The sequence below is a fragment of the Tetranychus urticae genome, chromosome 2 (assembly GCF_039701765.1).
Source record: "Tetranychus urticae isolate SD_2017Ah chromosome 2, NJAU_TeUrti_SD_1.0, whole genome shotgun sequence".
NCBI lineage: Eukaryota > Metazoa > Arthropoda > Arachnida > Trombidiformes > Tetranychidae > Tetranychus > Tetranychus urticae.
In genome coordinates, this window is record NC_142959.1 from 28926541 (window position 1) to 28946761 (window position 20221).

General features: G+C 31.4%; 1 protein-coding gene and 2 long non-coding RNA genes across 4 annotated transcripts; 1 reads left to right on the forward strand and 2 right to left on the reverse strand.

Annotated features, from left to right (window-relative positions):
* Positions 1 to 195: 195 nt before the first annotated feature.
* Positions 196 to 2826, reverse strand: LOC149094294 (uncharacterized). The gene has a single exon (XM_089267112.1). The coding sequence runs from the start codon at positions 1864 to 1866 to the stop codon at positions 409 to 411; it is 1458 nt and encodes a 485-aa protein (XP_089123238.1). The 5' UTR covers positions 1867 to 2826; the 3' UTR covers positions 196 to 408.
* Positions 2827 to 3789: 963 nt separating this feature from the next.
* LOC112539507 (uncharacterized) lies at positions 3790 to 12506 on the forward strand. Of its 2 annotated transcripts, none has more exons than XR_016198442.1 (5): positions 3790 to 7935; positions 8011 to 8184; positions 9257 to 9365; positions 11042 to 11133; positions 11202 to 12506. It is a non-coding gene; the product is annotated as an uncharacterized LOC112539507 (long non-coding RNA). The 2 variants fall into 2 exon arrangements; XR_003083385.2 differs by having other exon boundaries at positions 8033 to 8184.
* A 1791-nt stretch (positions 12507 to 14297) lies between these two features.
* On the reverse strand, positions 14298 to 19829 carry LOC107368180 (uncharacterized). Its single transcript, XR_016198443.1, has 5 exons — positions 19349 to 19829; positions 18449 to 19242; positions 17999 to 18337; positions 17371 to 17905; positions 14298 to 16713 (listed from the first exon to the last, which is right to left on the reverse strand). It is a non-coding gene; the product is annotated as an uncharacterized LOC107368180 (long non-coding RNA).
* Between the last annotated feature and the right edge of the window lie 392 nt (positions 19830 to 20221).

The following is a 20221-nucleotide window of genomic DNA, read 5'->3' on the forward strand; positions in this document are numbered from 1 at the left end:
TTTTTTAATCTTAATCTTAATAGGTTTAAGGACATTCATCTCAAGGTTTATTATAATACACTTTATAATACACCTTTTGCCTTTATCTTGAAGGTTATCCTGACTCTTTTCATCCTTCAATAACAGCTTTTGTTTTAACAACAAAAGTATGAAAACGAGTGTAAAACTGTCTGTTAAATCAGTTTGCTTATCCATGTTGAACAAATTTAATTTTATATGTTAACCAGTTATGTATTAACATTGTTAACATTGATTAACAAGGGGTAAGAAGATGAATTTACAATGTTGATTTAGCATTTGGCATTTGGGTTTTGTGAATGAATGAGATCAAGATTAGATGAAGATTGACAACAGTTGAAATGGCAATGGTCATTGAGGCTTACAGGTTACGGAGGGCAAAGTGGTTATTTAAATTGCCAAAAGGGTAACAAAAAACACCTCACAATCAAGGCACAATTTAATAACCATGGTTGATACATTTTTGTCTTTTTTACGGTTAATCTGATCATCATCGTCTTCCTCTCCGCCATCTTCATCGCCCTTGTTGCCATCTTTTGAGGCTGTTTTACGCAGCCATGGAAGTGAACTTGTAAATGAACCTTTTGATCGTTTCCATTGGTTTAATCGATTGAAAGGTTTCGATGAAATTGCACTGGATGATGAGGATAACACTGATGATGGTGTTTGAATGGGTAGGGAGATGGAAGAGGATGAAGATGATGAAGTAAATGATAATGAAGATGTACTTTTTTGGCGATTAACTTTCATCTTGGCAGGGTTTGATGGCAATGGTGACATTGAAGGTGAGGTTAGTGAAGGTGAAGTGAATGATTGACGATAACGCTTATTTGGCACCAATAATTGTATTGGTATTGAATTGTATCGTTTGGCATTTATTTGTACATTTGATGAGCAACGAGAGCAAACGGGTCTTTCGCATAGTCGACAACAATCAGCCCATGGGCCAAACAGCTTGAAGCGAGTCTTGAGACAAGTTGAACACAATTTACCATTAACCAATTGTTCCCTGACCGAATGACAGAAAGACATTGAATCCAGTTCTTCACGGGCTAAAGCTTTCCTAATGTGGCCAAGTTCAGTGAAAGTAAGAGATAAATTGAATGGTAAATCAACTTCCAATGCCTCATGAACATAAACATTGTCAATTAAATTGCAGGGCAACGAAGAGTAAGGTTCATGTTGCTGTTTTTTATGAATTGTGGGACATGATAGAGATGAAGATGATGATGATACTGAAGATGAATCCCATGAGAGTGAATCACTATCAACAGAAGATTGTCTTTTAACATTGAAACATGATTTGCGTTTGCCTTTAGATGAGATACAAACGTTTGAAAATATTTCTTCATTACACAGATTATCTTGACAATAATTGTCACTTTCTCCATTTTCCTTTGACTTTTCCTTTCCATCATCTTCCTCATCTTCACTTGTCTCCTCATCGGATGCGTCTAAAAAGTCTAGACTTATATCAGGTTTAATCAGTTTACGACCTGAGGTTGTTGTAGATGTGGTTGAAGCATGTGATGAAGACGAATGGACACTTTCGGGTAAACTGTTTGGACTTTCATCTGGTTCTTCATTACAATTTGATGAGTTTGTGGACGATGTCAATCCTGGGTCATCTTCATCTACTGGTAACAATGGTAAAGTACCTGAAGCCGATGATCCATCAGCTGTTTGAATGTTGATGGTAATTTTATCCATTAAAAGTAGATAGATAACAATGAGTAAAAATATCAAATCAAGCTTGTAAAGACAAGTGAAACATGAGCAAGAACAGTCACCAGAAAACTGATTATGGTAACGATTAGCATGATTATAGTAATAAAAATAAGTATCCATGGTATTAAAGTGAATATCAAAAAAGGCAAGTGAAAACTTGAATCACACAAAAGTAGTAACAAGAAATATGTTGATTTGTTCTGTAGGATTCTTAATTGTTCCTTGAAATGTTTAGGTGGACCCAAGGGTAAAAGCCTGATAGATAGTCACACCAATCCAATGATGATAGATGCATCAGCAACATGAGCCATGATGATAAAGACGAACACGATAAAGCCTTCAGACTATTTATTGGCATTGCTGTGTTATACAGGTGAAAGGATATTTCCATTTCTTGTAAAATAATAACAAACATAAGAGTCAAGTTCAATCCAACTAAATAACTTAAAATGGCCACAACAAATTGTAAAAAAACACACAAAATTAAAAGTGTAGGTTGATTAAATCAATCAATAATGATAATCAACTGATTAACTAATAAAGAATCTCAATGTTATGCAAAAAACAAAAAGTGAAATGAGGCTAACAAGGAGATAGCCTGACGCTATTTGCTGCGAGTAAAATAAACATTGAGTTGAACATTTTTTTTTCGCACTGTTAATACCAATCCTACCTGAATTATTTGAAAACGCTGTGATAAAAGGTATGAGAGTTGAGTGAGAATGGAAGATAAAAGGAAGTTAATTTTATAAATATTATCATTAATTGCCACTTCTAACCTTGTCAATTTGGTCCTTTAACGTGGGTAACCATGGATGAACTTGGCTTCAAAGTATGGATAAAGTATGCTTTTTACCTTTTAAGTAACTGACCTTTTCTTGTTTGTTTATCCCTTGTTTTAACATTTAATTGTGATTTAACTTGATTTATTAATTGTCAATTGCCATTTAAAAGCGCCTTTTTACCAAATTTTTCACTAAAAAGTCAATTAAATACATTGTCATTTAAGAAGTCACTTTTATGTTGTTTTCCTGAGTTTTTTTCATTTTCATATTCAATATGCTTTGCTCTGTTTACTATAAATGGCTTTAATAGTCAACAATTGCCATTTGATTCTCACTAACAAAACTAAGACTAATTAAGATTGCGATTATTATTACCAAGGTAAGTCAATTAAACGTATTAATTGCTGAGATTTACGCGATTTTGATTAAAGTTAAGACTTGGTTAAGGTTTTATATTAGCCTTTAATGTCACTTGATTGTGTTTATTTATATTCATCTAATGCTTAGTGTTACAATTATGTGACTGTGAGAATTGATTACAATTTGTTTAATGATTAATTTTCATTGTGATTTTCACTTGTCCATTTGAATGAAAGTGTATATTTGGATGATTAATGTTGATCAAATTTTCATTTTCATTTTTAATGTAACCTGGAAATCAGGTCAACCAATAGTTGATTAACATTGGACAAAAAGGCAATTTACTTTCATTGAGTCAAAAATTGAATCGACAATTGAATATCATTAACCAGATGAATGACATTTGGATACAAACAATCAAAGTATTGACTCTGTTCATGTGAACAAACTGAGTTACCCAGTCAAGGTATTATTATTATCCACATTTCAAGATATTATTTTAAGAAACCATTTTTACTTGAGGTTTCATCATGATATACATATAATCACATTCATCATCACAATCATAGCCATTTCCATTATTGTTGCTACAAAATTGTGTGAAATAAGAAACAAGTTTAACAATTAGATGGACAAAAAAGGTATCGAAAATTGCTTCGCAATTAACTCCAATCCCAACTCTTAATCTCAATCATTATCATCTATTCATACCATCATCAGTCAATTTGATAACTACTGTCCACTAACCACCATTATTATCAACAAACATCAACAATTTCCAGCTAATCTCAAGCCTCGGACCATTCATTTCAATATACCAATGAATATCGGAACAATCGTAAAGACAATAATCTTAGAATTCAGCTTTTTGATTACAGTTTTTCTGAGAGTCAAAAAAGTTCATAAAATTTCATCAAGTTGAGGAAGGAAAAGACAAAATCAAGTTGAAAGGTTGAAGACAAAAAACAGCTTTAAAATGTTACTTTTCAAGGTGTTATCTGGTTTAAATTGTATGAAGTTTTGTTCACAAAATGTTGATCTGTCTGTGCATTGAAATGTTCAACTTTTTTACACATTTTTAGATTTTTCTTTCTTCTCTTTTCTTGGATTCTCATTTTGATTCCCAAATTTACAGGTAAAAAGGTAAGTCACGATTGGAGGGAAAACATGTTGAACACAAAGACAGCTAAGATTGAATCTGAAGAGCGAGAAAAAAAAGTACAAGTTGTTGTTTATGGTGTTATTTGATGTTCAATTGTGTACCTTTTTTGGCTTGGCTTATGTATTATTTTCATGCCTGTGATACTCACCATTTGTTGGGAAAAATATGACTATTATGATTGTAATAGTTAATCAAAAATGATAATAATGATAAAAAATGGAGATAATCTTCCGTATAGAGTTGAATTGATTGTTGAGGAAACAATTACCTGTAAATATAAAGAGCAAAGATATTTGGTTAATAAAAGAGCGTATAAATCACAGGGAAATAGTGTTAGTTTAAGGGTTAGTTAACTGATTGTTTCCTTCAATATTCAATTGGTTTCAGCCGTTTAACCAACTCTTTCAATTGAATAGTTGAAAAAGATTGATTAAGGGTTAATTCTGGTTGTGATTGGACTTGTAAACATTCAAAAATATCAGCATTCATTGTGATTTACTTTCCTCAAAAGCTAATGGCGATGATGGAAATCGTTGCTGTTAGTTGCTGTTGATAATGATGATGATAGCAACTAAAATGGTTCATTTAGAGAAGAATTTTGTTGATTATTTTGGTTCTTTTTTTGTCTTCTTGAACAATGCAAACAAATACACTTTTTTTTGTTATCATTTTGCTTTCTCATCATCTTCATCTGTATGTTTATCATCGTTACCATCATCTTCACCTTCTTGCCTGAGTATGGAATCAACCTTGGGAACAAAATGATTCCATTTTTATGTTGATTATTATTTTTTTTCCTATTCTGATGGTTTTTCTGATGTAACCAGGAAGACATTTTTTTCATCATTTCATCTTCTGTTCACCTTTAGTAATGAATAAAAATACATAATGGCTAAGGTTAAGGAAGAGCAGATTGTAGACTGAAGATTGTGAGAGTTCAGTATTGACTTTGTTTTCTACATTCTGTATCTTCCATGATGATGATAATGACGATGAAGTTAATGATGATAAGGAGTATGATTTCTTTCTTTTCTATTATTAACATTAAATGTTGATAACTTATTGTTCAACCAAACATTTGTTGCTCACATTTGCGTCCAGGTTGACCAACAATTGGTTTTCAGCCTTTCCATTGTTCCAATAATTCAACTAATTGAGTGACCTTATTTTATCATAGGTTTCTGTTGGGTTTAACCGATAAGACCATGTGAGTGGAATGTTGAGCGATTGATTGATTTCCATCATGACAATATCATGCTCAAGCTTTGTCTTTATCAACATTTCAATATGAGCTTGAAAAAATCCGGATAACATTTCTGTTCATTTTTTTATAACTTTGTTAACCAACGATCCATAAAATGATTTCCGTTTTACTGTAAAATGCCTTTTTGTTTGTCTAACTTGACTGGAAAGAAGAGTGATATTCCGTTGAACAGTATTCAATTTTCATTGTCTTTATCTCGTCATCATCATTAGGTGTCTTGTGCGTTTACAAATAGTCATCCTCACCATGATGACGCCCAAGATTTAATATCACCATCATCATTATCTCATTTAATTTGTGTATTAATATTTCTCCTTTTGTTTTGTTGTTCATTTGTATTGTTGACTTTTTTTGTATTGATATCATTCCTCAGTCTGAATCTGGTTTAAAACCCATGACAATGAGCAAAGGTGTAGCCATTGTGATGATTATAAAGCAATTTTACGGCATAAAGGCATTTCCATTAATCGTCTTCATCGTTTTTCCTCTGTTTGATTTTTGCAATTCAAATGTAATTATCACGAAATTTGGATTGAGTCCAGGTTTGATTGCGTTGCCACATAAGTCCAACAGGTAAACCGTGAAGATGATGTTTCAATGTAAAAGCCATTCAACCTGTTGCATTCACCATCTAAGGAAAATAAAGAAAGTGAAGAGGAAAAGAAGAGAAGCAAAGACAAGCATCAGCAAAGTAGATAAACCTAAAGACAATGAGATTGGCAGGTAAGGAAAAGGTAAGGAAAAGTGAATGATGACAATTGATGTTAATGATGAAAGTGAATGACAATATTAATGGTTAATACTATTAAAAGGTAATTTGAATGTAAAGCATCACCAGAGAGCATTAAAAGAGATAAACGCTGACTATTTAACCGCTAACCTGGTAATGACCTTGTTTTTAAGTGAAATAGCACTTATGTCAACAGGTGATCAGTGATTAACCTTGGTTGCTTATTTTGTTACTTTTTTCTGATTGCTTGAGCCTTGCTTTTGTAGTTGATTGTTATTGTTGATGTTACCCAACTTTGGTTAAGAAATTTTCTGGTTCAGACAAAGCAGGCATCAGCGAAATTATCAGTCAACACCATCAATTGGTTTCACTTTTTTTTCATTTCACTTGCACTTTTCCTTTTTCAATGCAACTCTTAATGGTTTAACACTAATGATCCTGGGGTTTAGATGATGATGGTGTCGGTGGTTATAACAGGGGTGATGTAACAAACAGAAGATGATTAACTTCCACAAACCTGTTAATCTATTGCAAGAAATCGCAAATCTGTGGCTATTTTGCGAGAAAAAATGTGGCAATAAGATCAGAATAAGATTACCTTTGCTATTTTAACAGAAACTGTTATGAGCATAATCTCCATAGCAAATATAAAAAAGTTCTGATCAAAAAAGTTCCATTCTTTCTGATTTGATCATTTAACACATAATAAATAGACTAAATATTCATGAAATTCATGAAAATAATGTATATTAATATAATAGCATAATATTAGGGTGTCAAATAAGTTTTGCGGTTGGGTATGAAGTTTAGCTTAGAATTGACTGAAATTTCATTAGATCAAATTATGGACTCGAAGTATTAAAATATCGTTTCAATTTTCCAAATTGAATAATTGATGGCGTTTTTGTGAGCGTCCGAAAATTTATAGCGAAAAAATCGACAAAATTGATTTTGACCTCTGTTCCTGAATAGACCTAGTCTTCTTTGAATGAATTTTCTAAAAATTAAGATAGATTGAGGTCCATAGAGATGAGATCAGGTACTTAGGTTAGGTTCGCAAGTATTGAGAATCTGAGGTTAAAAATTTTGTGACGCGTCGCTAGAAAATTTGATGAAAAAAGTTGGTGAAAAAAAAAATTTTGGTCGATTTTTGTACCCTTTAAAAAGCTGTAAAAATGCAATAATTTTGTGAATATTTGTCCGATTTTGATTTTTTTGTTTTATACTGATTAATTAAGGCTAAGTAATGTTTTAGCCAAAAAAGATCACAATCAAATCTTTTTTTCATAGTGAACCGCAAAATATATTTGACACCCTAATATATAGCAGGTACACAAAAGTTAATCCAAATTACTTTATAAATTAACAAAAACTTACTTTTTTTGGTAGCCAGAAAAATTGTCAATCCAAAAAAACCAAAAAAATCAATTCAATTAACAAAAAATATGAATTTCTTAAAGAAAATCTTATAATTCACTTATTTTTACTAATAAACTGTATTGGTCAACAACGTTGATTTGTACACAATTAATTGTAAACAAAGTAACGTGGTTGCAAATACCAGAGGTATCAGGTGGTCACTTTTTCAAATTTTTGTGATGCTGTTTTTTCATAGAAGTTAACTCTCTTCTTCCTCTTTGATGCAAAGTTTTATCCATCGTCAAATAACAAAAGACGCTTATTTTAGGTTTATGAATTTATAAGAACACGATTTTTTTGTTACTAATCATCTTATAATTACCTTTTTAGCATCTTTGTTTATTATGTGTGATTAAAATGATGATAATTTACATGAAAGTAAAGATTTGTTCAATAGTATTATCTTCAACTGTTTAATGGCATCAGCAGCAAACTATGAACCAAAAGGTATCCATTGCATTGACTTTTTGTAAGTTGAATTTATTTTTTTTTCTTCATTTTAATACAAATATTCCTCTATCATTACTCTTTTCATCATTTAAAGGTGCTTCTTTTCTTGATTGTAGGTTTGATTACTATTGGATTCATCGTTAAAAAATGATTCTCACCTTGAAGCGGAATCTAGGAATTAAAGGAGACTCAAAGGAGATATATAAAAATTCCAATGCAATCAGTAGCATCGATAGAACATAATTTGGCGTTTTTCTTCTTTCTTCATGTGAGGCCATTAAGATTATCCCTCTCATCATCATCACCATCATCACTACCATCATCATCATCGTCATTATCATCATTATCATTCCATGTGAATTTTTGATAAGCGATCAAGATGAAAACTGAATGAGAAAATGTTGGAATAGGGAAAAAATGAAAGGAAAAACTCATTACATAGAATTGATCAGGTTTTTTTTCTTATAAAAACACCAAGTCATTGAAACCATCATTTTGCTAATCAAGTGACAACAATCTTGAAATGTATCTTTTGATCAGTGAAAAAACAGACAAAAAACACGAAAAACTAGTTTAGTTTACCTTTTTTGTTGAACTTAATGCCGTGTTAATTTTATACACTCATACCACATTATTTGCTCTAACTTGTATTTAAATTGGTGTTGTTTTGTTGTTGATGCATTTGATTGTGTGAAAATTGTATTATTTATTTAGCTTTAGTTCATAAATATTTCCAGTCAAAATCATTGTAATTGCTATTGATAACATTTGAATAATAATGATCGAAACAATGTGATATGATAAGTGAAGCAGAGTTGCTAAAAACTCTATGGGAATCTAATTATCATTTTCTTGAGGTTTCAGTTTTTCTCAGATAAATGAACATTAAATTGTCAATCACTTGATTTTTGTTTGATATCAAGACAATAATATCAATTGAATAGTCATTAGCATGGTGAGAATAAGCATGATGATGATAATAAGGAGAGGTAAATAGAAGATGATTTATTTCGCTATTTTCTCAGGCTTGTTCAAAGAAATCTTATTTTTACTTTCAATTCTCATCCATTCAGCTGATCATAATAGATGATATTAAAAAGGATGAAATAAATGTTAAGACTTGAGTAGAGAGAAATTTATTTAACTAATTATAAAATGAACAAATAACATGAAAAGATCATTGATCTTTGTGTCGACAGATGAATCTCTGAACTGGTCTCAACAAACACTTTTTATAATCAACTGTTGTGTTTAACAGAATTGAGTTTAATCTAATTTCATCTTTAAATTTGTTTAATTCAATCATTCTAAATTGTCTTTTTTACTTTACTTTTTTCCAGCACAAATCATGTCTTGGCCTGGAATCGGATCAATGGATTAAATTGAAAATGGATCGGGATTTACACGCAAGTTATTGTGATCACCTCTCGACATCTCATTATGTTAATGGTAAAATTGATTGAAATAATTTTACTTTTCGTTTCTTCCTTTGATTTTACAATTTATCCGATTGCGTGCATTTAACAAACACACTCAATCACATCAGAACCATCATCATTTAACTTGAACATTTTAACCTGTATCTTTACATTCAATCTACTTTTGTCACTTGTATTGTTGTTGACAATGTTTAGCTACAACACAATGAAAAAAACGTCAATCACAATTGATGTTAATAAATAATAATTTGTTACTCAAAATAATTTCAAGATGGCGATGAATGTAATGATTGTTGTGATAAAAGGTAACAACTAGAGCACCAAGTTTAAATTATTGAAATGATGGGACAAGTTTCCTTAATTGTACTTGGACAATCGTTTGCCTACAATCTTGAGCTGTATGGAGGCAGCGAGAATTAACTCGTTTTTAGTTATTGTTTATGTTGTTTACTATCAACTAATTGTCTTCAATCAACCATTATTAAATTGTATTGACACTACAATGCTTGAACTGTGCATATCATAATACCATTGAACAGATTCCCTTTTAGATTCCCTTTTAGATTCACTCTTGGATTCATTTTGTTGGCGAAATCATTTCCAGTAAAATCCTGTTGAATGCTTTTAATTTAATTTATTTTACCTCTTAAATTACCTTTTCATTCTTTTGTTTATTACCTTTTATCATCACAATTAACCTTTACAATTAGGTTTATAAAAAAGACGGTTTCAAGTTGAATAAATTGTTGTTAAATTGTTTAATTGTTAAAAGCACTTTTTTCAACATATTCAATTGACACAACTTTCGTTTATCTAACGTTTAATGGATATAAATACTTGTATATATGCTGTTGATTGTTGCCATCATTTTAATTGCTATTATAACCATAATGATGAGGATGATAATGATGATGGTAATAATGACTTAATATAAAGACAAAATACCTTCAATTGTAATCTCGGCAATCAAGATCACGTTAAATGAGTGACTGTTTACTGTTGACATTTGACTGTTGGTGAACTGAAAGGACACAAAATGACCGCAATTGATTAGGATTTCACTGATTGTTGCCTTTCCTCGTCGATTTGACCAATTAACCATCAAAATCTTTATTAACTAATATAATCCAGTGAATTTGATTGTGACTTGGTCAATGATGATGACCATTAATGGTGTTGAGTTGTAATTAAATTTGAACTGCAAAAAATGAGCTTCTTTTTTGCATTCAAACAATGAAAAAGAGACAAAATTTTCTGTCAATTGTGAGTGTTAATCAAATTCTGGCCAAGGTTAAGGTTAATTAAGTATGCACTTCAAACTCGAGTTATTTTTCTTGATTTAAATTATTTTCTGAACCTTTGATGGTTATTGTTACTATCAATCAAATGGTTAACTAAATCGTTGAATATTTTGTTTATTTCCTTGCTTTTTGATTGATTTGGTTCATTGAACTAAATCAATGGGCAAAAAATGAGTGAAAAAGATTCGAGTGAAAATATGACTTTAAATTGAAAATATTGTGGTCAAGTAAAACAATCTTTTAGGATAAGCATGAGATTGAAGATCATTTACCAATTAGATGGACAATAAGCAATCAACAAATGTAGAGTTGATTGAATGTCAATGTTGATACAAAACAGAAACAACCAATTTAAATCTAATCTTATTTTATCACCATGATACAGATAACAATCAATGTTCAACTCAAATCCAGCTCATCATGACTATTGATTTACCCTTCAACACCGATCTTTGCTGACCAACAATTGATATCCCGGTGAGTAGAATTAGATTAAAATTAAACTTTAAACTCAACAATCAACTAACCTTGAACATGTTCTTCAGCTTTCAGGGTTTACATGAAGGGATCAGGAACACGGAAGATATAGATAGGAATACAACTGATAACTAATTTATTTCTTGGTCAAATGGCTCTCCATGAATAGTCAATCAATCGCCTGTTAATCCATATGTCAATCCTTAATCTCACCACCAATCAAGCTACTTGAACGTCTTACCAAGCAATAGCAACATCAGGATTGACTGACTCAAAATCAAGTTACTAAAATTGAACTTTCAATTTCTCAATGATTTAAATCACGATGAAAATTCATTAGGATTGTAACAAGAAATGGAATCTGGAAAAAGTAAATTTCAGTCAACGCTAAAGCTTCTTCGGCTGCATCAAGTATTCCAATTGCTGTTTGAAATGAACATTTATTTACATTCACTGTTCAATAACACAATTCAACTTAATTGATATGTTATAATGAACAAAATGTAACCCAAGTCTGATACAAATGAAGCATCAATTTGATTTGTTGTTAAATCGGTTGAAAGCTTTTACAGGTTATAATATTGACCTTGTTTTTATTCAACCCTTTTTTATCACACAGAGACTGTGATTGGATCCAAAAAAGTTAAACATAATGATACTAATCATCAGAATCACCATCAACCTCAACATTTTGTATTATCTTTTGTTGCTGTTTTGTCTCTATTTCAACCAACATTGATGCCAAAAAACATGAGAGATTAGTTGACTTAATCCGCAATGATTTTTGGTTCTCATCGAAACAAACCCGTCTAACCCAAAAATACACAACAGTAATCATTCCGATGATGAAGTAGCAAATTGGAATCGACCAAAAAACAATTCAAAAATAAATGGGACAACAGGATTTATTGATTATATTGGATGTTGGTGTCAATTTATGGTTACACATTTTGATTGTAAACTCAAGCTAACACAAGGATTTGAGATGATTGAAACATGCTGCAAACCGGGACAAAACAAATGAACACAAAGAATTAATCATTTTTTTTTTCATTTCACCAAAAATTCTGTTCAATTTAAAATGTAACCCAACAAAGGTTAACTTTACGGGTAAAAATAATCATCGAGTAACTTTTTCACCTTAATTGACTAATCAAATTCATCTTTTATCAATTAATTGCTAACCTTGACTTGGTTAACCAACGACAACAAAAATTAACCAATTTTGTATCTTCTCGGTCAATGGCTATTTCAATGGTCATTTCAATGGTTTCTGATGAGATTTAAAGAAGAGTTGAAAAAATATTTTCTCAAGCAAAACGTTAATTGTTGCCATTGAAGTGTGTTTAATTGTGCAATCATTGACTCTTAAATGAATCAAATTGATTAAATTGTTAACAATAATAAAATTACTTGAATTGAATTTGAATCATTCTTCCTTGTTGATTCCTTTTTTTATCTCCTTTTATTTGGTGAAACATGAAAAGGTTGATAAAGATTCTCAGTTTGCTATTATTACAGAATTAAAATGATTACGATGACAATTGAAGCGATTAATTGGGTTGATTGTGATTTGTTGTTCCTCTCGTTATTAGTGATGTTATTAGTTATTAATAATCAATAAACTGAACTATAATAGACGATTTACCAGATAATATGAGTCTTGAACTTTTCTTAACTGATCAATCAATTGGCAGAAAGCATTGCATACTGTTAATCTCGCAATTTACTAATTAATTCATTGATTGTGAACATTTCCCTAAATTTTAACACTGTTGACAAGAAGCAAAAAATGTCTTTTCTGGTTAACAAGATTATTGACTCAAAAATCAATGTTGTTTGCAGTGAAAAACATAGACACGGTTAGTTGATTTTAAAGACACACTTCAAATAATACATTTTACAAACGTTTCCAAGTAAGATGATGATAATGATGATGAGAGTTGCTCTTTGTCTTTACATTTAAAGTGAAAAGATCAAGGTTGAAGTTGATAAGGAAAAAAAAGCGATAGAAAATGTTCAGGCTCAATGAATCGCAAGGAAATTTCAGTGAAAATATTTCAAGCCCAAGCATTCATTATGTTCAACTTTCTGCCTCACTGTCCCAACATCAACTTACCTTGCCAATAGTTAAACCTTAATCATCTTTCTCGTTGCTTACCTCAAACTGTGTTAACATTATTGAATAATGCAAAATGAAGACTAGACTTGCTCATGAATACTTAATGTTGCTTCTAGTTTTTCAGCCAAAAATTGGAGCTTAAATTTCCTGAAACTTTCGATTTCTTCAACTTCCAGTGAATCACCTTCTGGCTCATTCTCACGTATTCATGAATTCAATTAAGAATCGATTCAAACTGATCATTTCTCTCCATCACTCAAACCTAAAAATTACTTGAAATGGATGTAAACAGCTTTAGACAATTCATAGGATTTTCATAATTACAGAAGCGCAACACTTTCCTTGTTGGATAAAATTCAATGTTTGAAGATTGATCAAGTTAATCAATTGATTAAGATTTTAAATCGCGATTTCCTCTTTTCCCTGATTTGTCAACATTAATTGTAAATAATTTTGTCAAAAACAAATCATTTAAGTTCGCAAATCGTGATCGTTTGTTAACTTGAACCTTTAGAGTCGATTTTAATTAAAGGTTACATTTTATTAGCGTGTGAATCTATTAGCCGATTGATTAAATTATGTGTCAACCAAATTATCTGATCAGGTAATGAAAAAGATCTGAAAAGGAGGAAAGTATCTGTTAATCAAAAGTCAACCTAAATGCTGGTTATATCAGGTCAGAATTGATTAACTAAAATAAATGTTTCAACCAAACCAAAGACTAGCTTTGGTTATACACTTAAATTGATAAATTTAGATCATTTCATTAAACTGTGTTTTCATTAACTTGGTAATGTTTAATAAATGATAACAATAAAGTGTTCATTTTAATTGAAAGTTGAGTTGATTGAAACTGCAAATAGATTCACTTTACTCAATTTCAAGGTAATGAACATGAACGACAAAATTGATTGCATTTTGATTGCTCATTTAACTGATACTCATCGGATTACGGCTTAAACCTCATTTCAAGTAACTCCATTTAACTTGCAAGTGTTTCATTACAAATAATTATTGATTCAACATTTAACTTTAATATTGGTTTTCATTTAACAATCATTTACCTTTAATTACATTCAATATTGAATAGACAAGTTAATCATTGATAATTGTTACATTCAAATATCAATGATAAGCTGAACACTCCTTGATCATTAATTGAATCTCAATGAATGCCAATATATTTAGGAATAATGATAACCTTTGAATGGGTGAATAAGATGAGCTAGAGCTTGATATCTGATTGATTCAGCTATTTTTGTTGATTTAAATTTGATATAATTACATTTCAATTGTATTGATTTATCACTTTTATTTTGATTTGTCTGTATTTGACAATTATTTGTCAACAAGTTTGCTAAAAATTTGAACAATTTTTGTATCTTATTAAACGTCTCCGTTTGTAACATTTAATTATGATTTAAACTTGATTTGCCGTTAGCAATTAATTAAATTGATGTACCTCAAGAAACACAAAACGAGATGAAATTGTCAATCAAATGTATTAATTGTGATTTAGTGCGATGATGAAGATAAATCTGTTGAATCTTTTTCTTTCAGGATATTTGTTGAAACTTTGTAATTGCAATTGAGAAACAAACAAAAATTGGTTAATCTCATTACTTTTGGTGATTAGATGATTCAGTTTCTCAGGTTGACACTTTTCATGTGTCAGATGAGACAGGCAACAGTTTCAAATCTCGCAGTTGCAAGACGCTAAATTGTCAGCCTTCAGGGCAACGAAGAACAATCATCATCATAATCAGAAGCGATTTTCATCTTCCCTGTTGTTACTTGTTCCATCCAATTGTCGGGTAAAAAAGGCTCATCTTTATCCCTTTTGGCTCTTCTTGGTTTCATGCTCAAGGGGCAGCAACTGTTCAATTTTTGGTTCCGTTTTTCTTTTCATCAAATTCACTGATTATTTTCAGGCTAATTTGATTAACAATTGTGCTCATCTCTTCTTGTATAATTGTGCTTTGCAACAAGTGGTATAATTAAGACGAAAAGTTATTCATAAATAGATTGCGGAAATTGTGATTATCATGTTGATGGTGATTCCATTACTTTAGTTATGGTAAAGCTTTCAACAATTTAGCACCTTGTTTTCAACCATTCAAGTGAATAATTTTTGAATTGTATTTTTCAATTTAATTTTGATAACCATTCTGAGCCAGTTCAATAGATCAAGACGTAATGAAATTACCAATGTCACAATCTGGACCAGGATTGAGATGTTGAACAGCAGAAAAAAATTGACAGAATTGTTATTCATGTAATAGAGGAGCAAGCAAGGTATTGAAGATGAGCATCTGATGTAAAGCTGAGCAAGTTAATGGCGGATGAAACTAATGGTTGATTAATTGTCTGTAACTGAATTAGTCAACAATCTGGGAGGTAAATAAAAACAGTTAGCCAGGCCTACTCGATATTATATAACAGAGAATGTTGAACTATTGGAGTAATCTTGGTGAAAGGTAACAATTAACAGGAGAAACCAATGATGAAGAGAAATGCCATAAATCCAAAAATAGATGAACAGTGATCATGAGAATTACGCTGTTCAATGATTATTGGTATAGAGTAATGTAAGCTAGAGAAGCGTAATTTTTAAGGTAATGATGGGCCATAATTGTCTTTGAGCAATTTCTAGTGAATTTTGAAAAACCTCCCTTCATCATTTTTCCTTGGATAATCGTTATAATCAATGGCTTTGAGTTATTGCATGGTTCAAAAGGTAAGATGGTTGAAGATACAGATGATGACCGTCTTTGTTAACATTATCTAACTGTTCCCACTAAGTATTATTTATGGTGTTAAATGTAAGCAATAATTAGAGATTATAAACTATCTTCATTAGCACTTTCCGAAAGATTATTGATTCTCAAGGAAGAAAGTCGTTTCTTCTCTTGATTCTGGTTTGCAAATTTTTGCCCAACTCATAAGGGTTATCAACAATACAAGTGCAACCCCTAGCACCTAGGTTATCAACAGGTATCAACACTGTAAATCAACAAAACACTGTGGGTTTGTTGAAGAAAGAAAAGTCAAGGTAAGTCAATGAACTCAAATGGTATATCCATTACAAATGAAAGTTGAAAGAAATATTTCAAAATAGGATTTCAATAGATGATATAACCTGTTGTTGTGTGTTTCTTTATCTTTCCTTTTCTTCTTCTTCGCCTTCCATCTTCTTTAGCATCTTATCCTTTTCATCTCTCATTATTGTAGCCTCTTCTTATTGCTCTTCTTCGTGACCCTCTTTCTGATCACCTTTGATTGTCAACCAAAGAAAGTTTTCCTTTTCAACTTTCTTTTCCCTTTGAAAGTTTCAAAGACGATGAAAAGGTAAAAAGTCAATTGAATGCCAATTAACTTGAAACTTGAAGCTAGGTGGAAGATGAAAATAACGCTGAGAAGAGTAGAGATGATTGAGGGATGGATGAAAACGATGTAATCTGATGAGAAAGAAAAGTAAGAGTAAATTAAAATGGAGAAGAGAAGGTTGAATAATTATTCATTTGTACGAAGGGAAACAAAATGGACAGGATAAAAGGTTTTGTTTACATGTTTACCAGGGAACAAGATGGAAGAGAAGGGAGAAAGAAGATGATAATGATGGTCATGACGATGTTAATAATGAGAATGGTGATGAGGATAAAAATTAAGGTTGAAAAGGAGCGAGAGGCAAAAGTGGAGAGAATAAAGAATTGAGATGAAAGTATTCAAAGTTCATGGAAAAAGGGCGAGGATGAAAGTTTACGGTGATGAAGATAAAGGATCAAGATTATCGTTATGATGATGGAAATGATGATCAACAAGATGAGAAGGGCAAGGTTTTGAATTGTAAGTTGATCCTTTCATTCACTGTTGAACTGTTTAGCATATTCATGAGTTCTCATAGGCTTTATCAGGTCATGGTAATCATCATCACCATCTACTTGGTCATCATAATAATGAAGAAAAAAGTTAACTTTAAAATGTTAAATTATTACAATCAATGAGCTTTGCCCTTTTTGTTTCTTTTGTTTCCAGTCTTCTTGATCAGCTACTACTGTCAAACCTCAAAGCTCTACGACTTGATTGTGGTGCATGATTTTTGCAGCCAAACATACCTTTTAAACGTTTGGATGTTGAAGCTAATACCTCATATGCGTCATCATTGTCTTGGTCTTCTGGTTGAGTCTCTTCGACTTTAACTTGCAAAAGATTTGATGGTTTAGGCGGTTTTACTTTCATGACTTCTTCTTCTCTTGGAGTCCTCTTCTTCCTTTTCATATTCATCTGATTCACTATCGTAGTGTCGTTTTCCTTTCTTCCCGCTAGTAGCTTGACCGAAATATTTCTTATACTATACTCATAGGTGCATCATCAACCACGAAATCATCATCTGAAAAATCTTTAGCTCCTTCTACGAAAAGATTTTCCTCTTTATCAAGTTTCTTTAATTTGGAAATATGAAAAAGGTGCAATTTACAAGATTGATTCTCTATTGACCTGGTAAATTAGTTAACATGAAAAGAAGTTGTTACAAGAATTGAGACAAGAATGAGGAATTCGTGGATAAGATGAAGATGAAAACAGGGGAAGACTAAGCTGGTCAAAATCAAGTGCCCAGAATCGCGACCAACATCAAAGTTCATCATTTGGCTGGAAAAAGAGACAGAAAGATGATAATGTAATTAGAATGGGGTTTGTTTGAAATATTAACGGTTAACGGTAATAAATAGATTAGTAACTTACCGATTGTTTGGGCTTTAAGGTGGTTGATTATAGTAATTGAAAGATATGCATTGACAGTTAAATTATCTTAACAATAAGGTTTGATAGTTGTTTTTGTTTCAGCCTTGTTTGTTTTTGCATAAAATAAACTGTCAATTGTGTGTCAACTTTCATGTAAATCACGGTTTTTCAGTTGTTTGCTTTTTTTGTTGAAAGTTACTTGTGAAGGTAAAAATAAATTTGCTTGTTATCATCTTCATGTCATTAAGTATTCCTACGAGTTCAACTCAAGTTCAATATCCTTTGAATTCATGTAAAAATCAGTCTTTCCTTGGCTTCCATCTTGATCATCCAAACCTGCTGTGTATAAAAGAGAGAGAATACAATTAATTTATCAGTCGATAATTAACTAATAACATTAAAGATTGAAATCATTAAATTAGCATTGTAAATTGATAAAAGTTTACTTACGTGAAACTTGATTGAATGCCTCGGTTTGATAATTTTTACTTGCAATACAATCAACTAAGAAATAGCAATCAGAAGGTAATTATTGTCATTGTTTGTTGGTACAAAGGATGTTGATGACAATAACAACCATGTTAAAGGTAAAGTTGCAGTGCAATTATAAGATGCAGTCCAACCCCAGGAGATTAGCATCAATTGGCATTAGTAAATTAACAATGAATGCGATTGCTTGTTGATTTAAACATGCAGCGTTCAGCTGATTGAATTTGAATGTTGCCTCTTTTAATGTTAACAGTTCACCGCTGTAATTATCATCTTTTTTGTTGCCATCCATTGTATCTTTAGAATAGAATGTTTTTTTCACACCAAAAAAAAATCAGAAATATCAAAATCTCAACTTCTTGGCGTTTTTAGATATTATTTCCGTTGGCGTGAAGATTGCATAAAATGATGGAAAAAAAGAAGAGAAAAGAAAAGAAGTTATTAAATTGACATTGAACACATTCTTATGAAATAGTGGAAGAAAGCAAACCCATGATGAAGAGGATTGTTGCTTGTTGATTGTTTAAATTTCGGCATTTTTAGGTGGAGACCGAGAAGTGAAAATTGAATGAAAAAAGCAGAATAACAAAGAATGTCATTGCCATGGTTCCTGGTGAAAATGGGTAAAAAATGGCTTAGGTGGACCCAGGTAAAGGAAACAGCCCAGAACAGAGGAACAATGATGATGAAGATAATGAAGTAAAGGTAAAAGTCTTCAAGAAAACTTGTGAAGTCCGATATTTGTCAAGGTGATCCTAAGATAATAAGAAAGAGAAAGTTAATGACAATGATGAGGATGCTAAAAGACAGAGGAGGAGGAGGAGGAGGGAAGATAAGTGTGAATTAAAAGAAGATTTTTACCTTGAAATGAGTTTGAATGCGATTAGGTCTTTGGAAGAAAACATTTCAGGAAAAAATATTGTCTAGTTGATTATTAACTTGAATTATCATCACAATTAGACACAAGATTAATGTGTAGGGAAGACTTATTTTGTGTCATTGTAGAGCCACTAGGAAACTTGATGACCATCAACCTTTAAATAATTACAATTCTTTGACGCAAATTAGCCGGTCCAAGAATTAGTTTCCTTTTGCTTTCACCTTTTTCCTTTCATGTATCTATTTGCTGCAATTTAATTGAGCAGTTGCGAGTTGTTGTTACTTTTTTTTGTTGCAGTTTCACTTTCATTTGACAATAGGTTTTATGCCAACTTGAGTACCAATTTGCTAGAAATATCAATTAACTGTTGGGCCATTTTGTAGACTCTGATGTAATTGCGTTTTTGTGTTACGGCTGTGGCAACTCCTTTTCCAATTCACCTTTAATTTCCTTTGTAAATACCAGAAAATTTCATTTGATTGGGCGAAAGTTTGTCTGCTCAAAATTAAAGCAAAATTCAAAAAATTGTAGTTAATTTTGGCAACAAATTATACTTAGCGTATCAACATTGTCATTATAACCGGTAAAATTAATGAAAGGTGAAATATTATTGATATTGATTGAATTTTCTTGACAACCGGAAACGATAATGACCGGAATTTTATCTTCTATAACTAATTATCGACTGTTTGCTGATCATTTTTCTTGAGTCGCTTTCAATTATTCCAGGTACAATGGTTTGAATCTAGAAATAGCAATTGTCCCTGGTAATACAGGTAAATGAAGAAAGGTAATCAAGATGCACTTGAAACGCATCGATGAATTTTACGTTACTTAGTTAAGGTTTGCCTCCG

Bases quoted from the DNA above. Each gene is read 5' to 3' on its own strand.
- LOC149094294 (XM_089267112.1), bottom strand. From the start codon at position 1,866: ATGGATACTTATTTTTATTACTATAATCATGCTAATCGTTACCATAAT.